Genomic DNA, 18,597 nt, shown 5'->3' on the forward strand with positions numbered 1-18,597 from the left:
AAGCAGTAACATCCCATCCCGTGTTGTGTTGTCAGGTGGTGCAGTCCTTCAGGCTGACTCTCCAGGTGGCCGACATGTCTGGAATGGGCCTGACCTCCACCGGCGAAGCCATCATTCACATCTCCGACATTAACAACCACGCTCCGAGATTCCAGCCGACCGTGGTATGAAACCAACTAAAAACATGCACAGTCTGTGATGATGTCCACCTGATCTGTTTTCTGAGCTGTTGTTCCAATTGTGTGACTGCAGTACAACATGAACGCAATGGAGAACAAGCTCCTGGCGGACGTGGGCAGGGTCAATGCCACAGATAAGGACCAGAGAGGTGGAGAAAACTGGAGGATTAAGTACACCATCGGAAAGGGGAATACTTTAGGGCACTTTGCCATCCGCACAGACCCGGTCTCCAACCAAGGCATCGTTTCTGTGGTTAAGGTGAGATTATGAAAGACTACGGTCTCTGTGGGGTGGCTCGCCATCTTAAAAATAAAGGTTTTTCACAGCAATGCCGTAGAAGAACCACGTTGTATCCCCCATAGAACCTTACAATCATCAGTTCTTAAAAAAACCTTGTTTTATTCTTGTGGTGCGTTCACACCGGACGCGAATGACGCGATTCGAGCGAGTGATTTACATGTTAAGTCAATGCAGAGACTCAAAATGGCATTCTGCGGCGCTGTTCGTGCGAATGAGGCGGCGCGAATGGCACGATTCGCGTGAATTGAGCATTTTGAACGTGTGATATACGGCAAAGTTCAGATTTTTTTTAACTTGAGCGATTCGCGCAATTCGCGCGAATTGAGCGTTTTGAACGTGTGATTCGCGCAAAACGCTCAAGTTGAAAAATCTGAACTTTGGCAATAATCGCGCCGCATTAACCAATCAGGAGCTTGCTCTAGTAGTGACAACAATGAGGAGAAAATCTGTATATTAATATCTGGTTCAGACAATATGATTATCACTGTGATAACATTAAATGACATGAAACACAACCCAGTCTCTTTTTGTTAAATGCAAGTTTATGCTTGATCAATAATACAAAAGTATAAGTAAAAGGTATAAGAAGCTATACATGAAATAAAGCAAACAATTCAGTCAACCATTCAAAGTCAGAGCTAGTAGGCTACAACTGTAACGTAAAGTTAAATAGCCTAAAAATAAAAAAGTAATGAAACTTCACTTTGCCCTCAACCTAAACGATTTGCCAGGGAACAAATTATAGATCCATGAGAGCAAAGATCGGCCGTTACATCCACACAAGACGAATTATAGCTGGAGACGCCACAGAGACATCAGTGCCAGCGGCAGAAGGACTGGCCGAGGAAAGATGCTCTCACTGGGGTTAATGAGCGCCGCTGATCCACTGGAGCTCACAACTCTGAAAACGCCAGATAAAATGTTCAAATAGGCACTCTTTATATAAATAAACCACAGATTTGAGCTTTAAACAACTACATTATCGACTGAAAAAGTCTTAAAACTACGTTTTGTCACACATTAACAGAAGATTTTAACAAAAAAAGACGTGTAAACACAGCCCATGTCACAACGAGACGAGCCGCTGGCAGAAGCCCCGCCCATGAGGAGAATTCGTGTCTGTTGTGCAGTGAATGTCACACGCGATTCGCGCAAATGAAGCGAGTAAACTCAAAATGTTCAAGAGTCCAACTTCGCGCGAATACCGCAAATTATTTGCGTCATTCGCGTCCGGTGTGAATGTACATTCATGTAAAGAACAGTTTAACTCTTTCCCCGCCTGCATTTTTTAAAAAAGTTGCCAGTATTTCGTAGCCTGGCTCCGCCCTCCTACGTACTTCCGCTCAATTTTCATTTTCCTTCAGTTCTTCGTCTGGGACTGCGGTATATTTTCCTAGGTTTTCTCCAAACAAATTTTTACCGGTCCAATCAGCGAACAGAGGGAGTGGCTGAGAGCGATGACGTTGATGTTGTGCGCTAGTTTGAGTTGTAGTTCAGTAATGGCGGTGGAGAAAAGATGCGAGCGAAGCCGTTCGGTCCGTTGTGGCACCGCTACCGAATATCCAGGAAGTTGAAGCCGGAGCAAGAACAATCTTTGCTGAGTTCTGTTGGTGGCCATGATGTTGTGTCCCAGGAAAAGTTTGATTTTCCAGCTCGCTCTGTTAGTGGTGAAGGAGTTGCTGAAGCCCCGGTAATTGTTTTGCGTGCGAAACATCATTTGTCATCATTTACAGCGGCTAGTCAGTGAATTTATTGCCGTCCATCTTCCGAAAAAAATCCCCGGCCGAATGACCTACTAGTTTAGACAAACACCAGGTTGTGTGGTAATTTAATTGCTGTCTGAATCCACATCTCTGAGTTTTCAAGAATATATCACTTCAAAATTCACTGTTTATATCCTTTTTGACCCCTGCAGAGCACTGTAAGGTTGCGCTTCGCTGTAGTTTGGATGCATTTCTAGACTTGTATTTCTTTAAATGCTGGCGGGTATTTACAAGAGCAATATTTTTCATCACCGCTTAAAAAAGAAAAAAAGAAAAGCACGTCAACATTTGAATCGGGCCGTTATTTACGGCAGCATTTATTCTTATCATACCAAGCATATGATATTTTATTTACAGCAAAATCATGTTATGGACCACATGAGCAGCCGTTCCCGATCACAAAACTTGATTTTTGTAGGCAATGCACAATTTTAATTTGTATCCGAATGCACAAGGTTTTATCACTGAGGTGGCAGCAGAGTTATTTTTACAGACTTCCATGTGAGAAATAAAGGCGAATGACATACGTCACGACCAAACGTTAGCGATTAGATAGAGCGGCTCTGGGCAGATCCAATAGTTTTAAACTTCAACAGAGTCCCCGCCTTCAAGGAAGTAAACGCTTGTCAATGGAGAGTGGCCAGACTCTCTGAACAAATGAAATTTACGAGAGTCTGGTAAGATCAGGCTAAGTATATTGAGCAAAAAGCGGAGAAAATCACGTTTTTGTCAAAGACTACATCCAGATCGGACTCAGAACGATGATCAATGCTGTTTAATGTTGATGATCACACTATTTTACATATGCATCTGCTTACATAATACTATCACTTGTTTCTGCTTCCTTTTTCCTGTGTTTTGATCCGGAGATTCAGCGCTCTTTCCGAAGATCATAGCGCCCCCTAATGTATAACAGTGAAAACACGGAAAGCTATACATAGACACCAATGATTACCCACCGATGCTGATGCCCTTGAGTGGGACGGTGTGCAGCGACAGGGATAAACTGGGCCTTAGTGCAGTGGACGAGGACAACCCTCAAGCTAACTCTTGTATAGTCGAAGTTCAAGTGCGACAAAAGTCCTAAGGTCTTGGACCACTCCAATGAACACTCAATGAGAGTTTGAGGTTCTATTTGCGTGTTTATCCCTCCCATTGAGTGTGTGCATGTGCTTGTATGTATTATTTGCACACTACATTTCAAACACAAAGTCTCTGCTCTTTTGCAGCCGCTGGACTATGAATCACAGGCGGAGTTCCAGCTCATAATAACAGCAGAGAATGAAGTCAGCCTTAAAGCCCCATATGAGCAAATACACAGCGCCACAGTCACCGTCAGAGTGATGAATGAGAACGAGGCCCCCATCTTCTATAAGAACCCCATCAAAGTCACGGTTCCGGAGTCTGTTGTTCCCGGGACTGTGCTGGTCTCAGATATCGCTCATGATCCAGATAATGCCAAGCTGAGGTGAGGCTCACTTCACCCACTTCACGTCCTTTCTTAGTCCTGGAACAATATTCTTATCAAGCAATCATACCCCTAAGCTTGACCTTAAACTGAAGTAAAATGGACTCCTAAATCTGATTCATAACACTAAACATAACATTAAATAATCGTTTTATCTTATGTTGTGCTTTAAAGAAGTACACATATTTTGATATTTAAAGCACAATATCTGTCTGAAACATGCTAGCAATGTGATAATATATACTAGGAACTGCATAGCAACACTCTAGCAACCATCCAGAGTACACTCTAAAAAATGCTGGGTTAAAAACAGTTGAAAATGGACTAACCCAGCGATTGGGTAGTTTTAAGCAAACATTTAACCCAACTGCTGGGTTAAAATGACCCATTCACTGGGTTAAAACAACCCAATTGCTGGGTTAGTCAATTTCAATCCAACTTGGGTTGTTTTTAACCCATCATTTTTTAGAGTGTACCCTCGAAACCGCATATAAACACTCTAGCAACCATCCAAAGTACACTCTAAAAAATGCTGGGTTAAAAACAACCCAAGTTGGGTTGAAAATGGACTAACCCAGCAATTGGGTTGTTTTTACCCAGTGATTGGGTTGCTGTAAGCAAACATTTAACCCAACCGCTGGGTTAAAACGACCCATTCACTGGGTTAAAACAATCCAATTGCTGGGTTAGTCCATTTTCAACCCAACTTGGGTTGTTTTTAACCCATCATTTTTTAGAGTGTACCCTCGAAACCGCATATAAACACCTTAGCAACCACCCAGAGTACCCTACTAACTGCATGGCAACACACTAGCAACCACCCCAAGTACCCTTGCAACCGCAAAGCACCACCCTAGAAACCACCCAGAATACCCTCGAAACCGCATATAAAAACCCTAGCAACCACACAGAGTACCCTAGTAACTGCATGGCAACACACTAGCAACCACCCCAAGTACCTTAGCAACCGCATAGCAACATCTTAGCAACCACCTGGAATACCCTTGAAACTGCATAGCAGCACCCTAGGAACCACCCCAAGTACCCTAGCAATCACATAGCAACACCATAGCAATCACCCAGAATACCCTTGAAACCACACATAGCAACACCCTATCAACCACCCTGAGTACCCTCGCAATCGCATAGCAACACCCTAGCACTCACCCAGAATACCTGTGAAACCACATAGCAAAATACCCTAGCTACCTCTTAGCAACCACATAGCAACACCCTAGCAACCCCAGCAACCACCCAAAGTACCCTAGTAACTACATAACAATGCCCTTGAAGTCACCCTGAGTACCTTAGCAACCGCGTAACATCATCCTAGCAACCACCCAGAGTGCCCTAGTACCGCATTGCTACATCTTAGCAATCACCCCAATTACCCTAACAACCACATAGCAATACCCTAGCAACCACCCAGAATACCATTGAAACTGCATAGCAAACGATTTGTCAGAGACATAAAACATTCCACTCTGAGCTTTATAAATTCTCTCTTTCTTTCTCTAAAAACTTTAACCATATTTTAAAAAATATATATTATGAAATTACACATAAAGATGTACTTAAGTCCTACTTAAGTGGGTCAATGAACAAAAACACTCTTAAGTTCACTTAATTGCATTTAATATAAATTGAATTTAATTCATTTAGTGGTAAATAACATGAACATGCATTCAGTTTGCACTTGTGTATATTCTTCCGTAAAAAATACTCTATGCTAAACTGTAGTTCTTTTTCCACAAGGCTTAACATACATCAAGGCTAATCTACTGTATGTTCTACACTTTATGTAACTTAAGACTGTGTTTGTGTTCAGGTTTGAAATCCTTCAGGATCCTGACAGTTGGTTGGCTATTAACCATGCGAATGGTCAGATCACAGCCAGAAGGACCTTCAACATCCGATCTCCTCATGTGAGGAACAACATTTACTCTGCCGTGGTGAAGGTCACAGATCAGGGTGAGCTCAGAACCAGCGGACTCAAGATAACCAGAGCGGCTTTGTTTGAATAAAATTGGTGATGATGCCTCTCTCTTTCCAGACGCTGATGGCATCTCTGCCACAGCAACACTGGAGGTCAACCTGTGGGAGACCAATGATTACCCCCCAGTGCTGATGCCCTCGAGTGGGACGGTGTGCAGCAACAGGGACAGGGATAAACTGGGCCTTCTGCTTAGTGCAGTGGATGAGGACATGTCCCCTCAAGCTGACCCCTTCACTTTTGACATCGCTGACCAAAATGTAGCTGCCAATTGGACCATCATAACTCTCAATGGTAAAATATTAACATAATTAAATATGTATTTGTACTAGGTTTGTAACGACACACAGAAGTCATGGTTCGGTATGTACCTCGGTTTTGGGGTTAAACATCCTAAATGTTTAAAATAAAAAAACAAGGAATTGTTGATTTGTTACTCTCATTGATAGATTGACCAATGCTGCACGGTAAAATGCAATGGCTGTTAGAAACCACACAGCAATATCTTAGCAACCACCCAAGCAACAACCTCAAGTACCCTAGCAATAGCATAGCAACACCCTGGCAACCACCCCAAGTACATAGCAACACCCTAGCAACCACACACCCTAGCAACTACCCAGAAAACCCCCCTCGAAACCGCATAGCAACACCCTAGCAACCACCCGTAGTACCCTAGTAAGTACATAGCAACACTCTAACAACCCCCCCCCGAGTACCTTAGCAACCGCATAGCATCATCCTAGCAACCACCCAAAATGTCCTAGAACTGCATAACAACACCCTAGCAACCTCCCCAAGTACCCTAGCAATTACATAGCAACACCCTTGCAACCATCCATAGCACTCTAGTAAGTGCATAGTTACATCCTAGCAACCACCCAGAACGCCTTTGAAACTGCATAGCAACACCCTAGCTACCTCCCCAAGTACCCTAGCAATTACATAGCGACACCCTAGCAACCACACACCCTAGCAACTACCCAGAACCCCCCCCTTGAAACCACATAGCAACACCCTAGCAACCACCCAGAATGCCTTTTAAACCGCATAGCACCAACCTCAAGTACCCTAGCAATAGCATAGCAACACCCTAGTGACCACCAAAAATACCTTTGAAACTGCATAGCAATGCCCTAACAACCGCACAAAATACTAGCAATTGCAAAGTAACACCCTAGCACTCACCCAGAATACCCTCAAAACCACATAGCAACACCCTAGCAACCACACAGAGTACCTTAGAAACTGTATAGCAACATCCTAGCAACCACCCATAATGCCTTTGAAACTGCATAGCAAGACCCTAGCAACCTACCAAGAACCCTAGCAATTACATAACAACACTCTTATTAACCACCCAAAATACCCTTGAAACTGCATAGCAACACCCTAACAACCCAATAGAGTATCCTAGCAATTCGCCAAGTAACAGTGGAGTGTAGATTGCATCTACCGCTACACCCCTAATTTGTACCCTGCTTAAAATCATCTTGTATGAAAGTCCATCCTGGGCCTGGTTGGCCTTGGCTATGCTGGTTTGGTAAACCTGGTTTACCTGCAGTTTGATGGAGGTTGAAGCTAAACTCTGCAGTAAAGTGGACCTCGGGCCGGAGTTTAAGGTAGCAACCCGGCTCCTGGAGGACTTCTATCCTGCAGAGCTCAGCTCCAACCATGATGAAGTGAATCCCGGTGTTCAGGAGTGTGTTGAGGAGTGTGTTCAGCAGTGTGTTGAGGAGTGTGTTGAGGAGTGTGTTCAGGAGTGTGTTGAGGAGTGTGTTCAGCAGTGTGTTGAGGAGTGTGTTCAGGAGTGTGTTCAGGAGTGTGTTGAGGAGTGTGTTGAGGAGTGTGTTGAGGAGTGTGTTGAGGAGTGTGTGTGTTCAGGAGTGTGTTGAGGAGTGTGTCGAGGAGTGTGTCGAGGAGTGTGTCGAGGAGTGTGTCGAGGAGTGTGTTCGGGAGTGTGTTCGGGAGTGTGTTCGGGAGTGTGTTGAGGAGTGTGTTGATGAGTGTGTTGAGGAGTGTGTTGAGGAGTGTGTTGAGGAGTGTGTTCAGGAGTGTGTTGAGCAGTGTGTTGAGGAGTGTGTTCGGGAGTGTGTTCGGGAGTGTGTTCGGGAGTGTGTTCGGGAGTGTGTTCGGGAGTGTGTTCGGGAGTGTGTTGAGGAGTGTGTTGAGGAGTGTGTTCAGCAGTGTGTTGAGGAGTGTGTTGAGGAGTGTGCTGAGGAGTGTGTTGAGGAGTGTGTTGAGGAGTGTGTTGAGGAGTGTGTTGAGGAGTGTGTTGAGGAGTGTGTCGAGGAGTGTGTTCAGGAGTGTGTTGAGGAGTGTGTCGAGGAGTGTGTCGAGGAGTGTGTCGAGGAGTGTGTCGAGTAGTGTGTCGAGTAGTGTGTTGAGTAGTGTGTTGAGGAGTGTGTTGAGGAGTGTGTTGAGGAGTGTGTTGAGGAGTGTGTTGAGGAGTGTGTTCAGCAGTGTGTTGAGGAGTGTGTTCAGGAGTGTGTTCAGGAGTGTGTTGAGGAGTGTGTTGAGGAGTGTGTTGAGGAGTGTGTTCAGCAGTGTGTTGAGGAGTGTGTTGAGGAGTGTGTTGAGTAGTGTGTTGAGGAGTGTGTTGAGGAGTGTGTCGAGGAGTGTGTCGAGGAGTGTGTTCAGGAGTGTGTTCAGGAGTGTGTTGAGGAGTGTGTTCAGGAGTGTGTTGAGGAGTGTGTTGAGGAGTGTGTTGAGGAGTGTGTTGAGGAGTGTGTTGAGGAGTGTGTTCAGGAGTGTGTGTTCAGGAGTGTGTTCAGGAGTGTGTGTTCAGGAGTGTGTTCAGGAGTGTGTTGAGGAGTGTGTTGAGGAGTGTGTTCAGGAGTGTGTTGAGGAGTGTGTTGAGGAGTGTGTTCAGGAGTGTGTGTTCAGGAGTGTGTTGAGGAGTGTGTTGAGGAGTGTGTTCAGGAGTGTGTGTTCAGGAGTGTGTTGAGGAGTGTGTTGAGGAGTGTGTCGAGGAGTGTGTCGAGGAGAGTGTCAAGGAGTGTGTCGAGGAGTGTGTTCAGGAGTGTGTTGAGGAGTGTGTTGAGGAGTGTGTTGAGGAGTGTGTTCAGGAGTGTGTTGAGGAGTGTGTTGAGGAGTGTGTTGAGGAGTGTGTTGAGGAGTGTGTTCAGGAGTGTGTGTTCAGGAGTGTGTCGAGGAGTGTGTCGAGGAGTGTGTCGAGGAGTGTGTCGAGGAGTGTGTCGAGGAGTGTGTCGAGGAGTGTGTCGGGAGTGTGTTCGGGAGTGTGTTCGGGAGTGTGTTCGGGAGTGTGTTGAGGAGTGTGTTGAGGAGTGTGTTCAGGAGTGTGTTCAGGAGTGTGTTGAGGAGTGTGTTGAGGAGTGTGTTGAGGAGTGAGTTCAGGAGTGTGTTGAGGAGTGAGTTGAGGAGTGTGTTGAGGAGTGTGTTGAGGAGTGTGTTGAGGAGTGTGTTCAGGAGTGTGTTGAGGAGTGTGTTGAGGAGTGTGTTGAGGAGTGTGTTGAGGAGTGTGTTCAGGAGTGTGTTCAGGAGTGTGTTCAGGAGTGTGTTGAGGAGTGTGTTGAGGAGTGTGTTGAGGAGTGTGTTGAGGAGTGTGTTGAGGAGTGTGTTGAGGAGTGTGTTGAGGAGTGTGTTGAGGAGTGTGTTGAGGAGTGTGTTCAGGAGTGTGTATTCAAGAGTGTGTTCAGGAGTGTGTTCAGGAGTGTGTTGAGGAGTGTGTTCGGGAGTGTGTTGAGGAGTGTGTTCAGGAGTGTGTTGAGGAGTGTGTTCAGGAGTGTGTTGAGGAGTGTGTTGAGGAGTGTGTTGAGGAGTGTGTTGAGGAGTGTGTTCAGGAGTGTGTTGAGGAGTGTGTTGAGGAGTGTGTTCAGGAGTGTGTTCAGGAGTGTGTTCAGGAGTGTGTTGAGGAGTGTGTTCAGGAGTGTGTTGGAGCAGGGATTTCTGATTTCTAAGAGCCCGTGCTTGTGCTTCTGTCTCTTCTCCAGAGACCCATGCGGTTCTGCAGCCGCTGATAGACGTAGAGAGAGGAGAGTTCTCCATCCCTGTGGTTGTTTCAGACTCTGGCTCTCCTCCACTCTCCTCCAATGCTCTGGTCAACATAACCGTGTGTCCCTGCGACAGCTTCGGGGACTGCAAGAGCTTCACCGCTGCCATCTTTGGAGCCAAAATGGGGATAAGCTTCATTGCCCTTATGATTATCGTGGGAAGCGTTGCTTTTCTGTTGTGTGAGTAAATGATGTGTTTATGTGTTATATTGGTAGTAGATATCCCAGACAGCAACATATTGTCATCCCAGATCCGGTTTTCCGTAATAAAAGCTGACCGTGTGTTTGCAGGTCTTCTTCTTCTGGCTGTGGCGGTGCGAGGCTGTGCCAGGCAGAACATGGGAAAAAGAGGAAGTCTGCTGGTCGGAGCGTCTGAAGACGACATCAGAGACAACGTGTTTCATTACGATGAGCAGGGAGGAGGAGAAGAGGATGAGGTGAGATACTATACTGTAGAGTAGATGAATATCACAATACTACAATGTCTGATATATCATATATTGAGCACGAGGGCTCAAATAAATATAATTTGTCGCTGCTCTGGCACAAAATACAATCAATCTTTCAAATTACATCAGTTTTTTTCCTCACTCAAACACAACCAGCACTAAAACCCTGTGTACCTGCAGGCCACTTTAAACTTTTACATACTCTTTTCAAAACTTAAAGGGATAGTTCACCCAAAAAAATGGAAATTAGTCCATGATTTACTCGCCCTCAAGTCATCCTAGGTGTGTATGACATTCTTCTTTCAGACAAATACAATTAGAGTTATAGTAGTAGATGTAGATGCACTTTTATGATGGACAGATGCACTTTTATGATGGATAGATGCACTTTTATGATGGATGGATGCACTTTTATGATGGACAGATGCACTTTTATGATGGACAGATGCACTTTTATGATGGATAGATGCACTTGCACTTTTATGATGGATAGATGCACTTTTATGATGGATGGATGCACTTTTATGATGGACAGATGCACTTTTATGATGGACAGATGCACTTTTATGATGGATAGATGCACTTGCACTTTTATGATGGATAGATGCACTTTTATGATGGATAGATGCACTTGCACTTTTATGATGGATAGATGCACTTTTATGATGGATAGATGCACTTTTATTATGATGGATAGATGCACTTTTATGATGGATAGATGCACTTTTATGTTGGATGGATGCACTTTTATGATGGATAGATGCACTTTTATGATGGATAGATGCACTTGCACTTTTATGTTGGATGGATGCACTTTTATGATGGATAGATGCACTTTTATGATGGATAGATGCACTTTTATGATGGATGGATGCACTTTTATGTTGGATGGATGCACTTTTATGATGGATAGATGCACTTTTATGTTGGATGGATGCACTTTTATGATGGATAGATGCACTTTTATGATGGATAGATGCACTTTTATGTTGGATGGATGCACTTTTATGATGGACAGATGCACTTTTATGATGGATAGATGCACTTTTATGTTGGATGGATGCACTTTTATGATGGATAGATGCACTTTTATGATGGATAGATGCACTTTTATGTTGGATAGATGCACTTTTATGTTGGATGGATGCACTTTTATGATGGATAGATGCACTTTTATGATGGATAGATGCACTTTTATGTTGGATGGATGCACTTTTATGATGGACAGATGCACTTTTATGTTGGATGGATGCACTTTTATGTTGGATGGATGCACTTTTATGATGGACAGATGCACTTTTATGATGGATAGATGCACTTTTATGATGGATGGATGCACTTTTATGATGGATAGATGCACTTTTATGATGGATAGATGCACTTTTATGATGGATAGATGCACTTTTATGATGGATAGATGCACTTTTATGATGGATAGATGCACTTTTATGATGGATGGATGCACTTTTATGATGGATGGATGCACTTTTATGATGGATGGATGCACTTTTATGTTGGATGGATGCACTTTTATGATGGATGGATGCACTTTTATGATGGATAGATGCACTTTTATGATGGATGGATGCACTTTTATGATGGATGGATGCACTTTTATGATGGATAGATGCACTTTTATGATGGATGGATGCACTTTTATGATGGATGGATGCACTTTTATGATGGATGGATGCCCTTTTATGATGGAGAGATGCACTTTTATGATGGATAGATGCACTTGCACTTTTATGATGGATAGATGCACTTTTATGATGGATAGATGCACTTGCACTTTTATGATGGATAGATGCACTTTTATGATGGATAGATGCACTTTTATGATGGATAGATGCACTTTTGTGATGGATGGATGCACTTTTATGATGGATAGATGCACTTTTATGATGGATGGATGCACTTTTATGATGGATAGATGCACTTTTATGATGGATGGATGCACTTTTATGTTGGATGGATGCACTTTTATGATGGATGGATGCACTTTTATGATGGAGAGATGCACTTTTATGATGGATAGATGCACTTTTATGATTGATAGATGCACTTGCACTTTTATGTTGGATAGATGCACTTTTATGATGGATAGATGCACTTTTATGATGGATAGATGCACTTTTATGATGGATAGATGCACTTTTATGATGGATAGATGCACTTTTATGATGGATGGATGCACTTTTATGTTGGATGGATGCACTTTTATGATGGATAGATGCACTTTTATGATGGATAGATGCACTTTTATGATGGATGGATGCACTTTTATGTTGGATGGATGCACTTTTATGATGGATAGATGCACTTTTATGTTGGATGGATGCACTTTTATGATGGATAGATGCACTTTTATGATGGATAGATGCACTTTTATGTTGGATGGATGCACTTTTATGATGGACAGATGCACTTTTATGATGGATAGATGCACTTTTATGTTGGATGGATGCACTTTTATGATGGATAGATGCACTTTTATGATGGATAGATGCACTTTTATGTTGGATAGATGCACTTTTATGTTGGATGGATGCACTTTTATGATGGATAGATGCACTTTTATGATGGATAGATGCACTTTTATGTTGGATGGATGCACTTTTATGATGGACAGATGCACTTTTATGTTGGATGGATGCACTTTTATGTTGGATGGATGCACTTTTATGATGGACAGATGCACTTTTATGATGGATAGATGCACTTTTATGATGGATGGATGCACTTTTATGATGGATAGATGCACTTTTATGATGGATAGATGCACTTTTATGATGGATAGATGCACTTTTATGATGGACAGATGCACTTTTATGTTGGATGGATGCACTTTTATGATGGATGGATGCACTTTTATGATGGATGGATGCACTTTTATGATGGATGGATGCACTTTTATGTTGGATGGATGCACTTTTATGATGGATGGATGCACTTTTATGATGGATAGATGCACTTTTATGATGGATGGATGCACTTTTATGATGGATGGATGCCCTTTTATGATGGAGAGATGCACTTTTATGATGGATAGATGCACTTGCACTTTTATGATGGATAGATGCACTTTTATGATGGATAGATGCACTTGCACTTTTATGATGGATAGATGCACTTTTATGATGGATAGATGCACTTTTATGATGGATAGATGCACTTTTGTGATGGATGGATGCACTTTTATGATGGATAGATGCACTTTTATGATGGATGGATGCACTTTTATGATGGATAGATGCACTTTTATGATGGATGGATGCACTTTTATGTTGGATGGATGCACTTTTATGATGGATGGATGCACTTTTATGATGGAGAGATGCACTTTTATGATGGATAGATGCACTTTTATGATTGATAGATGCACTTGCACTTTTATGTTGGATGGATGCACTTTTATGATGGATAGATGCACTTTTATGATGGATAGATGCACTTTTATGATGGATAGATGCACTTTTATGATGGATGGATGCACTTTTATGTTGGATGGATGCACTTTTATGATGGATAGATGCACTTTTATGTTGGATGGATGCACTTTTATGATGGATAGATGCACTTTTATGATGGATAGATGCACTTTTATGTTGGATGGATGCACTTTTATGATGGATAGATGCACTTTTATGATGGATAGATGCACTTTTATGATGGATGGATGCACTTTTATGATGGATAGATGCACTTTTATGATGGATAGATGCACTTTTATGATGGATAGATGCACTTTTATGATGGACAGATGCACTTTTATGTTGGATGGATGCACTTTTATGATGGATGGATGCACTTTTATGATGGATGGATGCACTTTTATGATGGATGGATGCACTTTTATGATGGATGGATGCACTTTTATGTTGGATGGATGCACTTTTATGATGGATGGATGCACTTTTATGATGGATAGATGCACTTTTATGATGGATGGATGCACTTTTATGATGGATAGATGCACTTTTATGTTTGATGGATGCACTTTTATGATGGATAGATGCACTTTTATGATGGATAGATGCACTTTTATGATGGATGGATGCACTTTTATGATGCACTTTTATGATGGATAGATGCACTTTTATGATGGATAGATGCACTTTTATGATGAGATGCACTTTTATGATGGATAGATGCACTTTTATGATGGATGGATGCACTTTTATGATGGATAGATGCACTTTTATGATGGATAGATGCACTTTTATGATGGATGGATGCACTTTTATGATGGATAGATGCACTTTTATGATGGATGGATGCACTTTTATGATGGATAGATGCACTTTTATGATGGATGGATGCACTTTTATGATGGATAGATGCACTTTTATGATGGATAGATGCACTTTTATGATGGATGGATGCCCTTTTATGATGGAGAGATGCACTTTTATGATGGATAGATGCACTTGCACTTTTATGATGGATAGATGCACTTTTATGATGGATAGATGCACTTGCACTTTTATGATGGATAGATGCACTTTTATGATGGATAGATGCACTTTTATGATGGATAGATGCACTTTTATGATGGATAGATGCACTTTTGTGATGGATAGATGCACTTTTATGATGGATAGATGCACTTTTATGATGGATGGATGCACTTTTATGATGGATAGATGCACTTTTATGATGGATGGATGCACTTTTATGTTGGATGGATGCACTTTTATGATGGATGGATGCACTTTTATGATGGAGAGATGCACTTTTATGATGGAGAGATGCACTTTTATGATGGATAGATGCACTTTTATGATGGAGAGATGCACTTTTATGATGGAGAGATGCACTTTTATGATGGATAAATGCACTTTTATGATGGATGGATGCACTTTTATGATGGATAGATGCACTTGCACTTTTATGATGGATAGATGCACTTTTATGATGGATGGATGCACTTTTATGATGGATATATGTACTTTTATGATGGATAGATGCACTTTTATGTTTGATGGATGCCCTTTTATGATGGATAGATGCACTTTTATGATGGATAGATGCACTTTTATGATGGATGGATGCACTTTTATGATGGATGGATGCACTTTTATGATGGATGAATGCACTTTTATGATGGAGAGATGCACTTTTATGATGGATAGATGCACTTTTATGTTGGATAGATGCACTTTTATGATGGACAGATGCACTTTTATGTTGGATGAATGCACTTTTATGATGGATAGATGCACTTTTATGATGGATAGATGCACTTTTATGATGGATAGATGCACTTTTATGTTGGATAGATGCACTTTTATGATGGATGGATGCACTTTTATGATGGATAGACGCACATTTATGATGGATAGATGCACTTTTATGATGGATGGATGCTCTTTTATGATGGATAGATGCACTTTTATGATGGATAGATGCACTTTTATGATGGATAGATGCACTTTTATGATGGATAGATGCACTTTTATGATGGATGGATGCACTTTTATGACGGATAGATGCACTTTTATGATGGATAGATGCACTTTTATGATGGATGGATGCACTTTTATGACGGATAGATGCACTTTTATGACGGATAGATGCACTTTTATGATGGATAGATGCTCTTGCACTTTTATGATGGATAGATGCACTTTTATGATGGATAGATGCACTTTTATGATGGATAGATGCACTTTTATGATGGATAGACGCACTTTTATGATGGATAGATGCACTTTTATGATGCACTTTTATGATGGATAGATGCACTTTTATGATGGATAGATGCACTTTTATGATGGACAGATGCTCTTTTATGATGGATAGATGCACTTTTATGATGGATAGACGCACTTTTATGATGGATAGATGCACTTTTATGATGGATAGACGCACTTTTATGATGGATAGACGCACTTTTATGATGGATAGATGCACTTTTATGATGGATAGATGCACTTGCACTTTTATGATGGATAGATGCACTTTTATGATGGATAGATGCACTTGCACTTTTATGATGGATAGATGCACTTTTTGGGCTTCAAAATCTCGACCCCCATTCACTCTCATTATAAAGCTTGGATTAGCCAGGATATTATTAATATAACTCTGATTGTGTTCGTCTGAAAGAAGAAAGTCATATAGAAATAGGATGACTTGAGGGCGAGTAAATCATGGGATCATTTTCATTTTGGGTGAACTATCCCTTTAAATTGAACATAACACAAAACTGAATAAGAAGGCAATTTGCTACATCTCTACAGTAATACCATATGGAGATCAATTCAGAATCTAAAACACTTTAGCTGAACACACACAACAGGACATGATCTATGAGGGACAATGTGTGTTTGTTCGGTGAAATCCTTTGCTAGTGTTGATTTGAGACCACTAGTGCATTTTGGATGTACAAATGTACTTCTGAAAGTTATGAGTTATGAGAACTGTTTAGAAAGAGTGACCTTAGTATTGAGACAATGGGATTAGGTAAGTGGACACTCCTCACCACATTAAAGGCCTTCATGGTGTAGAGGTCATATACAGTAATGCATGAACTACATTCATTTATCCTGGGAACACATGCACATCTGGACAGATGTATCACTAAATGCTTCTAGAATCCTGATGTTTGTTTTTTAGTGAAACCGGGAATGTCCTGAAATACCTAAAGCTGTCTCTGTCCATCAGGATGCATTTAATATTGATTTCCTGAGGAGCCCAGGTGACATGGCCCCTGTCCCGGCCTCATTTTTCCCACAAGACTGTGGCCTTCCCAGAGGAAAACAACCCCTGAGGAAAGATGCTCCCCATAACCTGCCTTCTCCCACATATCCACGCAAAACCCCCGGAGAGCCAACCGACATCGAAGATTTCATCAATGTTGTAAGTGAGATTTCTTTAAGCGTCCTGCTTTATATTAAGAGTCTTTAACTACTAAACTCACATTTGAACTAATCAGTTCATACAGTGCACTTAATGTGTACATAAAGAGAGCCATTTACTTCGTTTCTGCATGAATCAGCCGTTTGAACGAATCAATTGGGTGAACCAATGATTCAATGACTCATTCATCAAGAGAGCCCTTACTTCATTCCTGAATGAATCAGCCATTTGAACGAATTTAATGAATGATTCAATGACTCATTCATCAAGAGAGCCCTTACTTCATTCCTGAATGAATCAGCCATTTGAACGAATTTAATGAATGATTCAATGACTCATTCATCAAGAGAGCCATTTACTTCATTCCTGAATGAATCAGCCATTTGAACGAATTTAATGAATGATTCAATGACTCATTCATCAAGAGAGCCATTTACTTCATTCCTGAATGAATCAGCCATTTGAACGAATTTAATGAATGATTCAATGACTCATTCATCAAGAGAGCCCTTACTTCATTCCTGAATGAATCAGCCATTTGAACGAATTTAATGAATGATTCAATGACTCATTCATCAAGAGAGCCATTTACTTCATTCCTGAATGAATCAGCCATTTGAACGAATTTAATGAATGATTCAATGACTCATTCATCAAGAGAGCCATTTACTTCATTCCTGAATGAATCAGCCATTTGAACGAATTTAATGAATGATTCAATGACTCATTCATCAAGAGAGCCCTTACTTCATTCCTGAATGAATCAGCCATTTGAACGAATTTAATGAATGATTCAATGACTCATTCATCAAGAGAGCCATTTACTTCATTCCTGAATGAATCAGCCATTTGAACGAATTTAATGAATGATTCAATGACTCATTCATCAAGAGAGCCATTTACTTCATTCCTGAATGAATCAGCCGTTTGAACAAATCGAATGAATGATTCAATGACTCATTCATCAAGAGAGCCATTTACTTCATTTCTGCATGAATCAGCCGTTTGATTAAATCTAATGAATGATTCAATGACTCATTCATAAAGAGCGATATTTTACTGCAAATATTTAACATAGTGCAGCTTTAAACAACATCACACGAGCAAGTGTCGTTTTCCTGAATACCATCACGATTGAAAATGACACTGATTTCATACGACAGTTCCAGAAACAATTAAATCACATTTTAGACGCAATATTGAGTGTTTTTGTTAAATTTCAGCAGTGAAAATAGTTCCAAACAAAGATCACAGCAGAACCATAACACCTCTCACAGCATCAGTGTGTGTGTGTGTGTGTGTGTGTGTGTGTGTTAGTGAATGATTCAGTGTTTGAATGAATCGGTTGAATCAAAGATTCAATGACCCTATTCATAAATTCTCATTTACCACTATAATGACTTTAAATGATCCTTTTGGGGGTAATTTCTCAGGCAAATTTGATGTGCAATTAATTAATCGTCACATCGTGTAATTAATTCCATTTCTGAACAAATTAATCGCTTGACAACCCTAATTTTTAGAGAACCCCCCCCCCCCCCCCCCAAATGAATTAAAATAATGAAAT

At 41.2% G+C, this 18,597-nt stretch overlaps 1 protein-coding gene across 2 annotated transcripts in view; it reads left to right on the top strand.

Annotated features, from left to right (window-relative positions):
* Positions 1-18,597, top strand: part of cdh15 (cadherin 15, type 1, M-cadherin (myotubule)) — a 52,756-nt gene that overhangs the window by 30,665 nt on the left and 3,494 nt on the right. For both annotated transcript variants that reach the window (XR_013815663.1, XM_079806026.1), the window contains exons 6-13: positions 36-164; positions 253-438; positions 3,473-3,711; positions 5,540-5,682; positions 5,765-5,998; positions 9,658-9,897; positions 10,009-10,154; positions 16,836-17,030. Coding sequence is in view for 1 of the 2 variants with exons in the window: in XM_079806026.1 (XP_079662152.1) it covers positions 36-164; positions 253-438; positions 3,473-3,711; positions 5,540-5,682; positions 5,765-5,998; positions 9,658-9,897; positions 10,009-10,154; positions 16,836-17,030 (1,512 nt within the window). In the remaining variant the exon portion in view is untranslated. The remainder of the gene's footprint in view (positions 1-35; positions 165-252; positions 439-3,472; positions 3,712-5,539; positions 5,683-5,764; positions 5,999-9,657; positions 9,898-10,008; positions 10,155-16,835; positions 17,031-18,597) is intronic.

This window comes from Gobio gobio (assembly GCF_949357685.1).
Source record: "Gobio gobio genome assembly, chromosome: 2".
Classification (NCBI taxonomy): domain Eukaryota; kingdom Metazoa; phylum Chordata; class Actinopteri; order Cypriniformes; family Gobionidae; genus Gobio; species Gobio gobio.